General features: G+C 34.0%; 1 protein-coding gene across 2 annotated transcripts in view; it reads left to right on the top strand.

The window, feature by feature from the left end:
* The window catches only part of PPM1A (protein phosphatase, Mg2+/Mn2+ dependent 1A), a 64,243-nt gene that overhangs the window by 29,453 nt on the left and 14,490 nt on the right, over window positions 1-20,300 (top strand). For both annotated transcript variants that reach the window (XR_007950667.1, XM_051977777.1), the window contains exons 2-3: window positions 16,670-17,523; window positions 19,016-19,133. Coding sequence is in view for 1 of the 2 variants with exons in the window: in XM_051977777.1 (XP_051833737.1) it covers window positions 16,690-17,523; window positions 19,016-19,133 (952 nt within the window). In the remaining variant the exon portion in view is untranslated. The remainder of the gene's footprint in view (window positions 1-16,669; window positions 17,524-19,015; window positions 19,134-20,300) is intronic.

Raw genomic sequence — 20,300 nt, forward strand, 5'->3', positions numbered from 1 at the left:
AAGACCTTTACTCCCTTAACCCCTCTAATCTTTTGAGTTTTCTGACACTTTATTCCTCCTCAGACTCTGAACTTAAGGGACACTGGCTTTCTTGTTATTTCTAGAGCAATAAATTCCATCTCTTGACTCTGGGTATTTTCACTATCTGTTCTAAATGTCTAGAATGCTCTTCCTCATTATCACATTGTATCTATCTCCCTTCAAATCCCAGGTAAAATCTCATCACCTTTAGGAAGCCTTTCTTTCCCAGTCTCCCTTAATTCTAATGCCTTCTTCTGTTGATTTGTCTCTAATTTATATCCTCTATATAGCTTATCCATACATAGTTGTTTACATGTTCTCTCTCCCATTAGATTGTAAATTCCTTTGAGAACAGTGATTCTTTTGCTTCCCCCTCCCCCATCCCTGTCACTTAGCACAATGCTTAGTACATACTGTGTTTCCCCAATAATAAGACACTGTCTTATTAAATTTTTTTTGGACAGAAAAACACCAGAGGGCTTATTTTAAGGGGAGGGCTTATTTTAATGAACATTGGCAGCAATGCTCCCTGAGTGCTCTCTTCTATCCTCCATTATGCCCCTTTTATCCTCCATCATGTCCCCTCACTCCCACTTACATACCGGGTTTTTATGTTGTCCCGCCTCAGCTCTCCTCCGCGGCACTGCTCTCAATGCGGCACTGCTGTCAATGGCGCCAGCAAGCAAATCACTGGGGAAGAACAGGATGACGCGCTCACTGCTGCAGCTCTGATCGGATGCAGCTCAGAGCACGGCAAGCGTTTCACGGGGGAGAGGCGGGGTGCATACAGAGGGTACCGTAATATAGCGTGTAACGAAGGGGATTACCTTCACTACAGTAGCAATCTCAATAGGGCTTATTTTCGGGGGAGGGCTTATTTTAGAGGAATCTTACACAGTAAGGGGAGGGCTTATTTTCGGGATAGGTCTTATTATCGGGGAAACACGGTAGTAGTTGCTTAATAAATGTGTTTATGCCTCTCGATTCTGTTAAAGAACAGGTTTTTCCTATATACATTTGCATCAGTTCTTTGTAGATTGTGAGTCTGAGAAGGTGTAAAGTGTCAGAAACTCAAATGATTAGAAGGATTAAGGGAATGGAGGTTTTTGAATACTAAATTTTACATTTCATCTTGAAGATGTTAGGCAACCATTGGAATTTATTAAGGGGAGGTGGAGAATGATATGGTCAGAATTTCACTTTAGGAAAATTCATATTTTCATAAGAAATGCTTATTATAAAGATTTTATCCCTTTCTTTCCCTCCTTTCCCCCCAGTCTTGTCTATCTTTCCTTTTTCTGGATTTAGGGGGAAAAACTTCTTAGAAAAGATTTTATTTTTTAATAAAATTTTTATATTTTCTTAATTTCCTATAAGGCAAAGCTGTTTCAAGAATTTTTTTCCCTCAAAATTATTCAATGATTATAACTCTAAATTTTTATTCAATGATTATAACTCTAAATTTTTTTAGAGTTATAATCATTGAATAATTTTGGACCTAAAGTTGGGGGAGAAGAGAGAACCAAAAAGGAGAGAACCTTTTTTGGATTAATATTTATTGATAACTTTGAATTTTGTAATTCTTTATGTCTCAGTTAACCTTAAGTTAGTTGGTATTCTGTATGTAATACATAATTGATATATAATTTGTTATAATTAGGTTGTATTTATTATAGGAAGTAACTTAAAAGTAACTTATGCCTTATATTTTCTTTTTTCAAGCTTTCTCCCATTTCTCTCTCAACTTGCCTTATTTTCCTGAGAAGATTAAAGATCAATGAATCTCTTTTTTCTTCATGTCAATTTTTTTTAAATTTTTAAATCGCTTTTAATTTACAAATTACACACACACACACACACACACACACACAACACACACACACACATATGTAATTTTACAGCATTGACAATTGCCAAAGCTTTTGTTCCAATTTTTCCCTTCCTTCCCTCCACACCCTCCCCTAGATGGCAGGATGACCAGTAGATGTTAAATAGTAAAGTATAAATTAGATACACAATAAGTACACATGACCAAACAGTTATTTTGCTGTACAAAAAGAATCGGACTCTGAAATATTATACAATTAGCCTGTGAAGGAAATCAAAAATGCAGGCGGACAAAAATATAGGGATTGGGAATTCATTGTAATGGTTCTTAGTCATCTCCCAGAGTTCTTTTGCTGGGTGTAGCTGGTTCAGTTCATTACTGCTCCATTGGAACTGATTTGGTTCATCTCATTGCTGAAGATGTCCAGGTCCATCAGAATTGATTATCATATAGTATTGTTGTTGAAGTATATAATGATCTCCTGGCCCTGCTCGTTTCACTCAGCAAGTGTTCATGTAAGTCTCTCCAGGCCTCTCTGAAATCATCCTGTTGGTCATTTCTTACCGAACAATAATATTCCATAATATTCATATACCACAGTTTATTCAGCCATTCTCCAGTTGATGGGCATCTACTCAGTTTCTAGTTTCTGGCCACTACAAAGAGGGCTGCCACAAACATTCGTGCACATACAGATCCCTTTCCCTTCTTTATGATCTCTTTGAATATAAGCCCAGTAGTAACACTGCTGGATCAAAGGGTTTGCACAGTTCGATAACTTTTTGAGCATAGTTCCAAATTGCTCTCCAGAATGGCTGGATGTGTTCACAATTCCACCAACAATGTATCAGTGTCCCTGTTTTCCCACATCCCCTCCAACATTCCACATTATCTTTCTCTGTCACTCTAGCCAGTCTGACAAGTGTATACTGGTATCTCAGAGTTGTCTTAATTTGCATTTCTCTGATTAATAATGACTTGGAGCATCTTTTCATATGGCTAGAAATAGTTTCAATTTCTTCATCTGAGAATTTCATGTCAACTTCTTAACATGATTTCACATTCTTTCTTCCTTTTCCCAGCTTCTGAAAATGAGGTGGTTCTTTTCCTTGCCAAGATCAAATCTTCCATATGTACCCTGGAGCCTTTCCCTTCTTATTATCTCTTGTAGATTATTTCATTGATCAACTTTCACTTTCAAAGCTCCTTGTTCCATGGTTCTTTCCTTTATGCCTTCAGACATGCCTGATCCCGTCCTTAAAAACAAAAACAAGAAAAAATAAATAAACCAATCAAACGGTTACTAGATCCTGCTATTCCCTTCAAGCTGTCCTACTTTGTTTCTCCTTCCTTTCTCAGTTAACTTCTTTGAAAAAGCTACTTAGATTTATTTCACTAGACTTATTCTGTCACCCATTCCTCAACTCCTTGCAGTCTTTCAATCTCTTCACTGAAGAACCTACTCTTTCCATTTTAATTGACAAAACTAACAGCCTTTTTCAGTCCTTAGAGCCTCTTTTTCTTGCTACAGTTTTTGACACTACCTTCTCTTCCTAGATATTCTTTTCCTTCTGGATTTTGATGTTGCTACTCTTGATTTTTACTTATTTGACTTCCCCTATATAATCTCCTTTAATGATTTATTGTCCAGAGCTTGCTTAATAATTGTGGTTATTCCCTTGGCCCCCTTCTTTTCTCTCTTTACACTTTCTCTTGTGGTGATCTTATAAGTCCCTTTGGATTTAATTATTGTCTATATACACAGGACTTCCAGATATATATCTATACTCAATCTGTCCACAGTTGAGCATCCCAGAATCGTCTCAAACACAGCATGTCTAAAATATAACTCATCTTTACCCCCAAATCCATCTTTCTTCCAAACTTACCTATTTCTGTTGAAGGTACCACCATTTTTCCAGTCTCTCACATTCATGATCTTCGAATTATCTTTGATTCTTCCTCACCTCACATATTCAGTCAGTTATCAAATCTTGCCATTTCTATTCTCTTATCTCTCACATATGATCTCTCCTCTGTATTCAGACAGATACTACTTTAGTTCAGGCCCTAAGTACCTTATCTCCAAATTATTGAAATACCCCCCTATTTAGTTTTCATTGCTCAAGTCTTTCCTCTCCAGGTCTACTACTGTTTTTTTGTTTTGTTTTGTTTTTTTCCTAGGCTCTACTACTGTTGAAGTGATTTTACTTATGTTGTTCTCAAAGAGAACCATATCATCAAGGAGGTGATGCCACTAATATGCAAGTGAATTGGATTTAAGTGAGGGAAGGCTGTGCAAAGTCACCTGCCTCAGTTTCCCCTCTAGAGCCAACTGGGTCCAGTGGCCAGGTATAGATCAGGATGACTGGAGATGGCCCTGGATGGGAGACCTTGGCCTTTTTTTTTTTTTTTTTTTGGCCTAGGCAAATAGGATTAAGTGACTTGCCCAGGGTCACATAGCTAGGAAGTGTTAAGTGTCTGAGACCAGATTTGAACTCGAGTCCTCCTGACTTCAGGGCTGGTGCTTTATCACTGTGCCACCTAGCTGCCCCAACCTTGGTCTTTTTTAAGCTAAGGTCTTTAATAGGTCTCAGTTTGATTGAAGCTGTCCCCATTCAATTACTAGGTAACAATAGAAGCAAAGAATTTCTTTTTTCACTTAGTCTAAAATATAAAATTATGTTTAAGCTATTTAGAAGCCTTCATAACTTGGCCCCTTTTCTTAGAATTACTTTATGATGCAGTTTCACTGATCTTAACTTTCTTCACTCCATATTCCATCTCTGCATGTCTAGAATGCACTTCCTCCTCTCCTCTGCCTCATAGAGTCCCTCTTTTCTTTAAAATTCCATTCCAGCATCACCTTCTGCTTTTCTTGTCTATCAGAATGCCCTTTCATTTTATATTGTATTTTATTACTTTGCATATATTATGGTTATATTTGTACATACAAAAAGTTCTTGCTTTATGTAAATGGACAATTCCAGACCTTTCTAAGGGCTTCTTCATAAAACAATTTTTACATAATGGGAACTTGCCCCAGAAATGAAGGAGGCAAGAGGAAGCCATGCTTTTTGGAGGGAGGTGATAGGCATACTGTTCAAGGACACATTGGGGACAAAGATTTTGAAGAAAATATACATGATGGCAATGGGGAGAGGGGACATGTGGGAGCTAGATATAGATACAGACTGGAGAGGACAGGTGACAAAGTGAGAGTGGAAACAGACGTGGCATTCCAAAGGAGTATATTAAACATAATTTTTTTGAATGCAGATTTTTTTTCAGATTTAATTAGGTAAAACCGAATTGCATAATGCAGTGAACTTATATTTAAGAACTGTCTATACTTATATTTGATCTTGTCTTTCCCATCAGAATGTAAGCTCCTTGGTGGTAGAACTTTTTACTGTAGCCTCAGCATCTCAGATAGTTCCTGGCACATAATAGACAATTAATAAGTACAGTTGTATATTTGGGCTGTGTCTCTGTTAAAATGTTTTGGGAAGAACATTGGATTTGGAACAAGAAAGCCTGAAATTCTGCTTCATGACTTTTAGGATCATAGATTTGGAGCTAAAAGGAACCTTAAAGATCATTTAATTCAACCCTTGTGTTGAAATGAAGTAGTTGAGAAGGCTCACTTGCTTTTAAGTGATTTTAAAACTTAGACCCTTTGACTCTAAATCCAAGGTTCTAGGCATACTGTTCAAGGAAACATTAGGCCAAAAAAAAAAAGATGAAAAATTCTATTAAAATTCCCTGAGCATGGCAAAGTTGAACCATAGAATTAAATGAAGTTTTCTGATAGTATTTTGATTTATAAGTTTCTGTGTCAGTAAGCATTTTTTTTAACAGTTTACTATGTCCCAGACGCTATACAAAGTGCATGAGGTACAAAAAAAGGCAAGAGCAAAAAACAAGTTCTACCTTCTAGTGTGTAGTTAAGTGAGACCTAGCATGTAGTTTCTTTTAGGGGGAAATAAGGGAAGAAATATTTCAATTTTCTTATAAAATAAGGGAGGAGCTAGACAAGAGAAACTCTTATGGCTTTCTAACCTTAAGTCCTGTATTTTTTTTTTTTTTTTTTTTAGATTCCGAATTTATCTCAATTTTAAGTTTAAGCTCTCTAGACGATTTTTAGATAAAATTTTATAGCATGATATATTGTTCATATTAATTTGAATATTTTGTAAAGTTAATATATATTTATATATATTTACTAATCTATATTTTCTTGCCTTCTTTACAATATGGCTAATGTGGACATGCATTATATGATTTCACAGGTACAGTTGATCCACTGAAAAAGTGGATGGGTGAGGGTCTGGAGAAAGGGAAAGAATTTGGAACTTAATTGTAAAAGATGTAAAAAATAAATAATGTTTTTCTTGGGGCGGGGAGGAGGAGGAAGAATCTACTTATTAGTGTATGCAATGTTCTCTTGGTTCTGCTCAGTTCATTTAGCATCAGTTCATGAAAGTCTTTCTAGGCTTTTCTGAAATAAAACAATGATAGTCCATTATCTTCATATACCATTACTTACTCAAGCCATTCCCCAACTGATGAGCATCCACTGAATTTTCAGTTCTGTGCCACTACAGAAAGGGCTGCTACATACATTTTTGCACGTGTGGGTTATTTTTCCTCTTTTATGATTTCTTTGGGATACAGACTCAGTAGAGATACTGTTGGTGTATCAAAAGATACACACAGTTTGATAGCTCTTTGGGCTTAGTTTGGAAATGGCTTTTTACAAAATTGGAAATAAAACTGAGATTTGGATGAAGACAAAGTCTCTTAAGAGGATGAGTAGAATGGAATTGAAAGATGGAATATCATGTGTAACTAACAGTAAGGCTGGTTTGACTGGACAGTAGAATGCATGAAATGAAGTCATGTGTAATATGTTGGGAAAGGTAGAATGGAGATATAATTCAATTCAATTCAAACATTGATCAAATTGAATTGAACCTTCCTTGCTCAAATTTAGAAAGGTTCCTTCCTTTTCCTAATATTTAGGTATCTGAGCAATCCCATGTATACCCATTACATTAAGATTTTATTGACTTTGATCATGTCTTTTGCTTTTCAAGAAGAGTTAAAATCCCCAGTCTTTCCTATACTTTTCATGCTATTTAAGATACTAAGGATCTTAGCTTATTTACAGGTATTAGAACTGAAAAGGGTATTATAGGATCATCTGGTCGAATTCCTAATTTTCTTCAGGTCACACAGCCATATATTAAATTATTATTATCCATGCTAAAACTTGTCTACCATTTTTTGTGTTGTTGTTCACTCAGACTTTTGTAAAATCTCTTGCCATCTGTTTTCAGATGTGCATTTCAATACTAGAAACAATTTAATGTAATTGTCAAACAGAAAATTTCACCATCCTACTTTCTCTTCCAGTTCATTTTTTAATTATTATTTTTTGCTTTGGTCACTTAGGCAAATCTATTATTAATATTCTCCCCTTCCTCTTGTCCTCTTGTTTCACATCCCTCAAATTGTCACATTCATCTTTTGTTGTCCTAACATTGAGTTGCCATGTATTTTAGAACTAAGCTTCTTAAATATAAAACTTTAGAATGATAAACAGTAAACTGAAACCCAGAAAAAGGTAAGTAATTGAACCAAGGTTACATCCCTAAGCAGTGAATGCAAGTTTCCTGAATCACAGAATTTTATAGTTGGTACTAGTTCATTCTATTTAAACCGCAAAAATTATCCTTTTTTTTTTTTTTTTTTTTTTTTTTTTTTTGCTTGAAGGGACTCTATTGTGGGGTTCTACCTTTTGAAGGAACTCCATTTTGGAGTAGTTCTATTAAATTTTTCTTTATATCTAACTTAAATTTGCCTATTTGTAACAGCCCCAGCATACACACATACATATGCATATAAACATCTCCTTTCTCCCACATCCTCCTAGTTCTTTTGGGACCAAGTAGAACAATTATTTCCTCTTCTATGACATTTTGAAATGCTTGAAGATAGCTATTATATACCCTCTAAGTCTTCTCTTTCCTAATTTAATGATTCCTAATTCTTTCAGTTGATTTTCATATGACAAAAACTTGAAGTTTTTTGCCATGTTGATTATACCTTCTTTCCATTCTCAGCAGCCTATCTTTGTACTTTCTCAAATGTGGTATCCAGATTTGCTATTTCTCAGCATGCTATATTTCATTCTCAAAATTGATGAGATGTTCAACTGTGGCAAAACATGGCAGCTGCGGGGGTTTGCAAAACATAACAATGTGATTCACATTTTTTTGTCTAGTCTACTTATGACAGATTACTCATTTACCAACTGACTAACTAGGGTTAGCAATGCTGTATGTGGCTGTGATACTGAAATTTTCCTCAGCATGAAGTTATTTGATCTAAACAAGGACCAAATCTGTTACCTTGACCTCATTACCACATCCTAGTTCACAGAATCCAGATAGCGCTCTGTATATCAATTTATTCCTGTATGTTTTAGCAACTTTTAACATTTTCTTCTTCCACAGTAAATTAATTTTGTTATTCTACTTACCTCTCATCTAACTTGTTATCACAGAAAATATGCATCTTGATGACTTTCAAACCAAACACTAGCACAAGGAAAAAATAATAATAGTGCATATTTCTATGGAACTTTGTTTATAGAATTCTTTCACAACAAAATTGTAAGGACTTTTTGCTGGATTTAGATTGGATTTAAACTCAGGTTCTTTAATTCTTAAACCAGTATTTTTTCTATTCCACTATTCTGTTCCAGGGGAGAAAGAGGATGGGGGAGGACCTTTTTATACAAACTATCATAGTTCTATAATCCAGTCCCCTCATTTTACAGATGAAGAAACTGTGGCTCAGGAAAATGAATTATAGTCCTAGAATCATATAAATATAGAGAGCGGAGATAGGATTTAAATCCAGATTTCCAGGTAGGATGTTTTTTCTGTTATAGCCTAGAGAATAGGAATTAACTGTTTTAAAATGAAGTTCCACAATTTTTCTTGGTGACATCTTTGAAACATTTCTTCTGTTCACTTCTTAATAGACAGGAGAATGAATCACAGTTCTTTATTTTTCTGTGCTAGATTTGTACATGGATAATCAGCGTTTGTTGTTTTATTAGATCTGCCTACTTTTCACTTATTTCTTCACAATTATTAACTTTTATTTTCTAACTCTTTTATAATTAGAGCCTTAAGGTATAGCACAAACATTTTTGTTCATTGAACTTCATTTAGTTTTAAAAAAACTAAATCAAGGCTTAATATGAGAACAGGGCAGTATTTTCTCTTTAAAGAAATATGTTTTTATTGATATCTATTATTTTTACATCACTTGCATTTTCTACTATATCCTTTGTCCTATTCCTTCCCATAGAGCTATCCCTTATATATCCCTTATGATAATTTTTTTTTAAAAGAGGGAAAAAAAAGTTCTGTAAAAGTAATTGTCTTATAATTTCAGTAGACTTGTTATGGAGAAAGTCATCTGTATCCAGAGAGAGGACTATGGTGACTGAATGTGGAACACCTTTGGTTTTTCACTTTTTTTTTTTCTTTCTTATCTTTTTTCCCTTTTTGATCTGATTTTTCTTGTACAGCATGATAAATGTGGAAATATGTTTAGAAAAATTGCACACGTTTAACCTATATAAGATTACTTTTTATCTAGAACAGAAGAGTAGCGAGAGAGAGACAAAAATTGGGGACACAAGGTTTTGAAAGATGAATGTTGAAAACTATCTTGGCATGTATTTTGAAAATAAAAAACTATCATGAAAAAAATAACCAGCTTTTTGAGGAAAATCTGAATTATGCAGCACTTTACAGCATGATTCCCCTCCTCTGTAAAATAGTGGGGGGAGAATTTTTCAGAGGTAAAACAGTAGGCCAAGATTGATCATTAACATTTCAAAACATTGAGTTTTATTAGTTTTGTGGTTATATATTGTTTTTCTAGTATTGTCAACTTCACTCTGAATTAGTACATAGGTATTTTTGTGTATATTAATAGTCATATACTAGTAATAAGTAGAATTTATATAGAAATTTAAGAATAATATAGAAATTGCAAAGTACTTTACATATATAATCTGATTCTCATAACAACTTGGTGATGTAGGTTCTATTATTAATCCTCATTTTATGAATAAGGAAGCTGAGGTTGAGAGGTTAAATGATTAGTTAGTGCAGGGTCACATTGCTAGTTAAGTGTCAGGAAGGACTGAAATTTAGGTTTTCTTGATTCTAAATCTTTTTTTTTTTTACTTGTTATTTTTTTTTAAATTATTCTTTTATAGCTTTTTATTGACAAAACATATACATGGGTAATTTTTCATCATTGATCCTTGCAAAAACTTTTGTTCCAACTTTTCCCCTCATTCCCTCCATCCCTACCCCTAGATGGCAGGTAGTCCCATATATGTTAAATATGTTAAAGTATATGTTAAATACAATATATGTATACATATTGTTTTGACAAATGCTTATCATCTGACCAAGTGGAACCTTTCTTTTTGTTATTGAACCCTAAGGATATATGCCTATGATGGAATCTGTATTGACTGATATGAACATTTTAGTTTCTCTTCATAATTCCAAATTGCTTTCCAGAATCATTGAACAAATCTACCAATCTTTCCACAATCCTTCTAACGTGAACTTATTCACATTTATTTTAGTCATTTTTGCTTACTTAAATTATACTTTAAAAAATTCTCTCTCCCTCCCCCCAGTTACATGTAAAACAATGTTTTGGGGGTGTGTGTGTGTGTGTGTGTGTGTGTGTGTGTGTGTGTGTGTGTTTTGTTGTTGTTGTTGTTGTTGTTGTTGTTATATAGGTACATTCATTTTTTACATATTTCCATATGAATCATGTTGGGAAAGAAAAATCAGGACAAAAAGGAAAATCATGAGGGGGGAAAAAAACAGAAGGAAAAAAAGTTAACCTAGTATGTATTGTTTTACATTCATTGTCCACAGTTCAATCTGTGCATGGAGGAATGTTTTCCATTCAAAGTTTATTGGGATTGCCATAGATCACTGAACCATTGAGAAGAAGTAATTCTACCCTAGTTGATTGTCTCAAAATCTTCCTATTCCTGTGTACTAGAATATACTTTCAATGGTTATTAATACTTGGCAGTTCCTTTGAAAACTGTTTATGCATATCTTTTGACAACTTATTGATTGGGGAATGATTTGGTTTCTTTTTTTTCTTAACATTATTCTTGGCATCACATTTAGTTGACTTTTTTGGCTTAAGCAGTTCAAGTCCTTAGATAATAATCCATAGTGACACCCAGGTCTCTTTGCTTAGGTCATAATGCTGTCTTAGAGCTCTTCATTTTAATATATAGTTTGGATTTTTAAATTTTTGTTTGTTTGATTTGGATTTAAAAAAAATTTTAAGTACATAATCATACATGCATCACATTAAAGTTTAAACTATATTTCAGTACCATTTTGACCCTCTTATACAAAATGGTAAGACTTTCTATAGTCTCTTTTTCTCTGTCTTGAAGAGTTTAGTATCATCTACCAACCAAAAATTTAGCTCCTTTTTTTAAATAATATATTAAAAATAATTAAGACAAATCCTAGCATGAACTCCTGAAGGAGTGTGCCCTTTTAATTTCTAGAAAATACACTCTATTCCCCCTCAATTCCATGAGATGTTTAATTTTCCTCTAAGTGGTAGACAAGAACAAAACACCTTACATCTTTTATATGCTTTGAACAATTTTTGAGTTTATTTTTATAAAACATCTTCCAAGTTATTATATAAATCACTGTTTCTTGTTTATCCTTATCTAAATTGCCTTAATATGGAAGAAGAGAATAATGCTCTTAATTGAATTAAATGATAGAGTGTAATGGAAAGACCTTTGGATCTTAATTCTAGGGCTGCTACTAAGTAGAATAAGCTTTGACAAGTTTCTAAGGATCCAAGGAAGGCAGCATATTTTACCAATGATTACTCTGAGTTCACATGGTAGTTGTTAGATTCTAACTCTCTTATAACTTTGTAACTCTGGATCAGTAACTTCACTGCTTTCAGCCTCAGCTTCCAAATAAAGGAGTTAGGGGTTCTTAACCTGGGGTGTAGGAATTAATGTATAGATGAATGAAAATGAATAATTTCATGTAAATTAGTTTTCTTTGAAATCCTATATATTTTATGCATTTTTAAAACATGTAAGAAGGGATCTATAATCTTCGACATACTGCCAAAGGAATTAATTACACACAAAAAAAAGATGGGTGATCTCAAAATAAGGGGAATGTTGGGTATTTTAGCTAACATTTTTGAAATTAAAATTTTCTTTTAGTATAGTTTTTTTTACTTTACCTCTGTCCTTGCTTAAGTTCAAATAACACTATGTTCTCTCCATTTTCCAGTTTTATAATATAGGTAAAGTCAAGCTTCAAATTAAATATCAGGGACAATCTTGGGAAAAACGAACAACATTCACTGTGTAAAAGTATGTGCCAGTCTTTAGGGATACATAGATTTAAAAGAACGAAAAAAAACCCAGCCCATCTCTTCAAGGAGCTTAAGGTGGAGTTTAGGGGGACAGAATGACAACAACATGTAAATACAAAATATGTACAAAGTGATTTTTAATTTATAAAAATATGTTTCAGTCAATAAGACTTTATTTTCTCTATACCTCCTTTCCTCCTTCTCCCCCTCCCATTAAAAACCAAGTAACAAAGCCCTAAAACAAAGATTCATAGACAAGGAAAGCAAAGTCCCCATGTTGACCATGTTTTTGTCATTAGGTAGATAGTATTTTTCATCATCTATCTTCTGAAAGTCTTTTTTTTTTTAAAAGATATTCCTCTTATAATAGTTGTGGTACTAAAAATGAGTATTGAAGGAAATTAGGAATTCTAAAAGGGGATGGTGAGAAGAAAGTACACTTCACTCAGAAAAATACGATTCTAATATATGTTTACCTTGTGCCAGGCATAGTTCTAAGTGCTAAGAAATGTAAAAATGGCACTTGTCAGAATTCATCATGTGGGGAAGGGGCAGCTAGGTGGCTCAGTGTTTAGAGTACCAGCCCTGAAGTCAGGAGGAACTGAGTTCAAATGTGGTCTCAGACACTTAACAGTTCCTGACTGTGTGATCCTGGGCAAGTCATTTAACCCTAATTGCCTCAGGGGGAAAAGAAAAGTGGGGAAGACAATGTGTAAATAACTAGGTTACATATATAAGATGTATACAGAGTATATGGAAGCCATTACTATTTGGGGAAAAAACAGGAAATCCTGTTGCAGAAAGCATATTTTATATTGTTTTAGAAAAAGTCGCAGAAATTTAACCAGGAGATCTATGAAAAGAAAATATGCTAAAGGTGGGGAATAGGCAGTGCAAAGGCTTGGATATAACATAAAATTTCATGTTCAAAGAACAAAGGGCCAGTTTGAATGTAGAATAGAGACTGTAAAGTGGAATAGTATGTAATAATCTTGGAAAGCTACTTTAGGAATATCACTTTGACAGCTGTATGGAGAATGAATGGGAGAGACGAAAGGCTTTAGGCAGGGAGACTAGTTAAGAACTACTGCAGTAGCTAAAATGAGAGGTAATGAAGTATTGAACTAAGGTGGTGGCCACAAGAGATCAGATACAACTGATAAGCTGCTTGAGGTGTGAGTAGTGAGGAAGATAGTAAGGAGTCTAGAGTAATTTCTGATGGGAAGGATGGGGAGGTATCTTTGAAAATAGGCAAGTTCAGGAGGGAGTAGGTTCTGGGGGAAAAGAAATCCTGAACATGTTGAATTCATAATATTTACAGGATATCCATTTGGAAATGTCCAATAAATAATCAGTAATATGGAGCTAGAGTTGAGAAGAGAAGTTGTGCTGGATATGTAGATCTGGGAGTTATCTACATAGAAACAGTAATTAAGCCCATGGGAGCTAATCAGATCATCCAGAAGAATGTAGAACAGAGATTCTTAATCTGGGATCTATGAATTTGTTTCTAAACATATTTTGATGACTTGCATTTCAGCTTAATTGGTTTCCTTTGTAATCCTGTATTTTATGCATTTGAAAGAATCATCATGAGAGGATTCATAAACTGAAGTGTTTCATGACAGGGTTGGGGGTGAGGGTGGGGATAAGGGAAGGTCATCCTTGCCTTAGAAAAAGAAGAGGATTGAGAACAGATCTTTGGGGTTTATTTGAAGACATGAAAAATCGTTACCCAGTAAAGGAGATTGAGGAGTGGCCAAACGCTTAAAAGAACTTAATGTTATTAAATCTAAAGATGTAAGAGTGAGTATCCAAGAAGGGGGTCAACTCTTATCAGATGCAGCAGAAAATTCAAGAATAATTTGAACTGAGAAAAGTACTTGGTAACATTGATATTTGTATCTTTGGAGAATGATTTCATTTAAGTGATGAGATTGGAAATCAGATTGCAAGGGGTATCAAGGTGAAGAAAGGAAAGGGAATGCATTGAATGTTGACAGGTTTTTGTAGGCTTTTGATGATGGAACACACACATATACATGCATATACATATCAATAATAAAATCAAGTTACGGAAAGGGAAAACCAAGGCATGTTTGTTGATGGAGCTACTTGATAGAGAGAGATTGAAGACAGGTAGGAAGAGTGGCTGTGGCGGCAGTCTTTTAGAGAAGAGATGGGGGAAATGGATCAGCAGAATTACCTCATAACTAAAGGCTGGAGTAAAGGAGAAAATAGAGGATGATGCCAAGGAAATTTTGATATATAATAGCAATGTTCTCTATTTTCTCAGTAAATGATGAAATTTGTGTGCTGAGAAGCAGCAGTAAAGAATATTTTGGGAGACTTGAAGAGGTAAGATTTAGAACAGCTGCTTTGGGGTATGTTGTGGTCAATCAAGGAAATATTAAGAAAGCTTTGTTTAGCACTATTGAAAGAGTATGGAAATAGGAAAAGGCATTCACATTTGTGTTTTTACTTATTTTACTTTTCCCTCAGCACCTTTTCCAAATTGTTCTTTGGATTCCAGCTCTTAGGACTACTATTTTACTTTATCTATCTTTATTTTCCACACCCTTGTGAAATCATCCCTGACCTGGCTAGGCACTATTAGACCTGGGAGATTATAAGTTAGTAGCTTCTGGAAGATCCAAGTGTCCAGCTGATCAGTTAGATTGGGAGCCCAACCCTGTGTTTTGCTGATGAAGAAACTATAGGGCAGGGCTAACCCTACAGAAAATTGTAGAGTGGGTGAAGTTTTGTCTTTGTTCCTTCTCAATTTCCATTACTATTTATACCTAATTAACATGTAGCATAATTATTGTTCATATCATTAAATTATGGGCTTAATTTAATGTTATAACTAAATAAAGCTTTTCTCTTTGTAATAAGAACATATGTTATAGACTTTTCATAACTTAAAATGAAAAATTGGTGAATTCATATTTTAAAACATTAGAGTGGACAAAATAAGATGAAGCCATTTAAGTATATAATTAAAAATAAATATCAGGGCCAACTCTTAGTTTTGGATTCGTAGAGTTTATCTTCTCAGTTCATGAGTCAGTTTATGAAATCTAAGCAGAGCAGTGGAGAGAGAAGAGAAAGCTTCCAAGAGAAGAGAAGCTCCTATGGAAAAGAATAGAGGCTACAAGAGAGAAAGCTTTAGCTTAAGCTAGGTTATTCCCTTAATCCTTGCCAAGGAATAGTATTTTTTAAGTTGATAGGATCTGAATGGGCCAGTAGAGCTACCACTAAGGAATTTTATCCTTATAATCATATTCAATAAAGTTATTTTCCCTTTTAAGACCTTTGTCTTTGTTAATTCTTAGCAAACAAAAATTGCATCTCCTCAGCAAATGCTTTTTTGTCTACTGTTTCATTGAAATATGTCTTTTTTATCATCTTTTTTACTTCAGAAAGAAAGTTAAGAATTAGCCTTTATGGTGGTGAAGAATAGCACATAAATTAGTAATGTGACCCATCCTTTTAAAAGAAAGTTATTATACTAGAGTGAATGTATGTTTTGTAACTTTTTACTAGGCTCTTGGTTTTTCATCAGCAAATGCAGATATTTGTGCATATGTGTAAAATTTTGTGGTGGTGGTGGGATGTGTATATGTGTGTAGGGCAGGACATTGTTTTTAATTGTTCACAAGATCTAGCCCACATCTAGTTGCTGTAGAATTCAACTCTCCCCACCTTGGCTAAATGAGATTTGAATAGCATAGGGAAATTTGCATGTTTTTAGGTCATTTAAATCTTTGATGTAGAGTTTACCTTATTGCCAATAGTATTCTTACTTGTTATCAGAGGTCTGGAGTTCATATCCCAGTCATATCTTCTGAGGAGCAAGAGTCAAGCAGCATGATGAAAAATACAGGACTCAGCATCAGGCCTTAAGTTAAACAAGTCTATTAACTGACTCTGTAATCTTGAGCCAGTCACTTAAGCTACTTGCTGTTGATTTTCATCATCTGTGAAATGAGGAAATTGGACTAAGGTGATCTCCATGTCTATTAATCTGTAAATTTGGTGCTAATTTGCTAATTTTAAAAATGTTTCCTATTCTCTCCCCTAATATGATTAGTTTGAACTACTTCTATAAAGTCATACACATCTCTCCTTTCCCACTTCTTTGATCTTGAGGGATTAAATAAGGAATCTGATGGTTCTATACTACAAAAAAACATAAGAACCTACTCAGATTTAAAAGTTTCTTTGGTAGAGCTGTTATTTAAAATAAAACTGTTGGGTGAATATTTTGTTTGTAAGAGCAGTTTTTTGATAGATATCTTAACTGTATTTTCTCTTCTTCCTCAGAACTAAAGCATCAAGACACAATGGGGGCATTTTTAGACAAGCCAAAGATGGAAAAGCATAATGCCCAAGGACAAGGTAATGGGCTACGTTATGGGCTAAGCAGTATGCAAGGTTGGCGAGTTGAAATGGAAGATGCACATACAGCTGTGATTGGTTTGCCTAGTGGACTTGAAGGATGGTCATTCTTTGCTGTGTATGATGGGCATGCTGGTTCCCAGGTTGCCAAATACTGCTGTGAGCATTTGTTAGATCATATCACAAATAACCAGGATTTTAAAGGATCTGAAGGACCACCTTCTGTGGAAAATGTCAAGAATGGAATCAGAACAGGTTTTCTGCAGATTGATGAACATATGAGAATAATATCAGAGAAGAAACATGGTGCAGACCGAAGTGGGTCAACGGCAGTAGGTGTCCTGATTTCTCCCCAACATACATATTTCATCAACTGTGGAGACTCAAGAGGTTTACTTTGTAGGAACAGGAAAGTTCATTTCTTCACACAAGATCACAAACCAAGTAATCCTTTGGAAAAAGAACGTATTCAGAATGCAGGTGGTTCTGTAATGATTCAGCGTGTGAATGGCTCTCTTGCTGTATCGAGGGCACTTGGAGACTTTGATTACAAATGTGTCCATGGTAAAGGTCCTACAGAGCAGCTTGTCTCTCCAGAGCCAGAAGTCTATGAAATTGAAAGATCAGAAAAAGATGATCAGTTTATCATCCTCGCATGTGATGGTATCTGGGATGTTATGGGAAATGAAGAGCTCTGTGATTTTGTAAGATCCAGACTTGAAGTCACTGATGACCTTGAGAGAGTGTGTAACGAAGTAGTGGACACCTGTTTATATAAGGTAGCTAGATTTTTTAAAATTGAGAAACTGTTTCATGTCATTATCTTAGTTATAATACTTTGTTTCACTTTAGAATCCATAGCTCCCAGCATTTGTTTTGGCCCAGATTGAGACAGTTATCACCAACTATTAATATTTTTTTTAATTTCAGAAGTGTTAATAGAAAAAAAAGTGAAGGACCATAGTTTTCAATATTGATAAGAGTATATTTAGTTCTTAGTAACTATGCTTACTTAGGGTTTTTAATCATATGTAAAACATTGCTTTTCATGTAACAAATAAATCTTGTTATTTGTTACCAGTGTTTTTAGCAGGTAGTCTCAGGTAAAAGAATTATGACTGATCAAGTTATATTAATAACCTATTAATAACAGATGTTAAACTTTTATGAAAATGAAAAATGTTTTTACTTGTTCATTTTATTTTGTCATCTTGATATCTTTGTAGTCACATTATAAAATTATTTCAGACTTCTAAATTGGATTTTGTAAGTATCAGTGTCTTTAGTAGTTTTTTGGCAGATTTTACTTTTAAAAATATAGATTTTACAAAACTATTCTGAGTGCACCCAGGCAACTCTCCAAGATTGTACATTGCCACATTTCACTTGATTGAAGTTCGCTGTCCCAATGAAATCACAGGTTCAGACAAATCAAATGCATTGTTTGCTTGTTCTAATTGATTTTTGTTTTGTAATACTTAAAACAGCCAACCAAAATACTAGTGTTAGCTTGGTTATTAAATAACTCCTGATAGTGCACATGACTATTGCTGATTATGGGGTTTTTGCATTTGACATTCATATTAAGATTTTAAAATGTTAATGCAGCAACAATTTGAGTAGTTATTTTGGAGTCAGAATTTGGATTCATATCTCAACTTTGTGACAGTGGGCATATCACTTAATCTCTCTAGGTTCCAGTGTCCTTATATATTCTATTAATTAAGTATTCAATATGTAAATTACAATGTTCCCTACATCTTTTTCAATTTTTAGTTTTCATCATCAAATTTTTAGCCTCAGTATTGGCTGCAACTTTCAGCAGACTTATGGTAACCTGTATCCACAAAAAAAAAGATTTTGATGTTTATATTACTCCATATCAAATCTTGTTATAATGACTTTTAATAGACTAAGTTCTTTTCTGGCATTAGAATTTTCTTGAATGGGGTATAAAATTTTCTTTTATCAGCTATTGTTTAAAGTAAGTAAGCCAAACAGTAGGAACTTTGAAATCTTTTCATATCATAAAAATTTTTAAGAAAGTAGTTTTAATAGGACTTAATCTGTAATATTTTTTGCTATTTCTCTTAGGGTGCTTTTGAGGGGGGAAATGTTTACTAATGAGTACAAAGAATAATTGACTTTCTTTGTTTTTAATATAATTACATTGATGTAGTAATAAAGTTTCATATGGTTATGAAAGGATTCACAGTGGAGGGAGGGTGGGAAGGAAACCAGAATGTTTTCTCAAACTCTTTTCTCTCCCAGGGAAGTCGAGACAACATGAGTGTGATATTGATCTGTTTTCCAAGTGCACCAAAAGTATCACCAGAGGCAGTGAAGAAAGAGACAGAATTGGACAAGTACCTGGAAAGCAGAGTAGAAGGTGGATCATTTAAAAAAAAATAAGTAACTTTATTAGAAAGAAACCCTGCAACAATGAACCTTTTCACATGTTAGCTTTTAATTAAATCTTTTAAGTGCATCAGTGGGACAAGGCACTTATGTAGTAACTTATTTAGATGCATATTTTATGTCCTTCCAAAATATTGCTAGAAATAAGACCACAGCAGCTGTGACCCTGGAAATTGTTTAGGATGCTTTTTAAAAAAATTATTATTATTTTTAAAATCTCTTGAGATTAAAGATGTACATATTTCAGAGTTCCTTGTGAATTCACTGGCAGGAGTAACTATATCAGTAAAATATGATTTTTTGACATGAGTTAAAGAGAAAGTAGTAAGTGAATTATGAAAATGATGATTTAAGTGCCATTTTTTTCTGTGAAAAGCTATGTACCACAATACATTTGGGTCAACTAAGACTGTTTTTTAAATTTTTTTTTTTTTTAATAAGGGTCATAGCTTTGTTACTGAAACTCTAGTTAACCTGCAAGTGCCACTATATTTTAAAGTATGTCTATGTTTCTATTTCAAACTGTATTTCAGGGCTTCATAGCAAAACCGTAAACTGCCTGATTTTAGATATATTGATTCTCTGCCTGGCAGTAATTAAGTGTTTGTGTGCCTTATATTAAGTTTGTTTGTTTGTTTGTTTTTAAGTTGGGATTTCAGGTGCATTTTGTATTATAAATTTGCATATGACTTTGAGACCACTAATGAACTGTTTGTAACTCTGATTAGTGCCTTTGGATATTTAAAGAATCTAAATTTTTTTGTAGCCACAATGTGCAGCATAAGTTAAAATTTCCTGAAAACACTAATTACTGCATATATGCAATATAGTGTATAGATTATAAAGTATCCTCTAAGTGGGTAAACTTAGCCATGGAATGACTATGTTAGTATTAAAAAGGCCATTTGGGGTCCATTATATTAATCACTTGCATGTTAAAGGTCTCTAATAGCATGTAAGCATAGATATAACACTATTCCATTAGATTCTATCATGTCTACCTTATGAAAATTCTTGTGCACTTTAGTTTCATTTTCTTTTTAACTTTTTTGAGATTTAAGTATAGTATCAGTCTGTCACTTTGATCATTTAAAATTTTAACATTATCCAATTTAAGGCTGCCATTTAGCTTTATTGA

Source organism: Antechinus flavipes, chromosome 2, assembly GCF_016432865.1.
Source record: "Antechinus flavipes isolate AdamAnt ecotype Samford, QLD, Australia chromosome 2, AdamAnt_v2, whole genome shotgun sequence".
Classification (NCBI taxonomy): domain Eukaryota; kingdom Metazoa; phylum Chordata; class Mammalia; order Dasyuromorphia; family Dasyuridae; genus Antechinus; species Antechinus flavipes.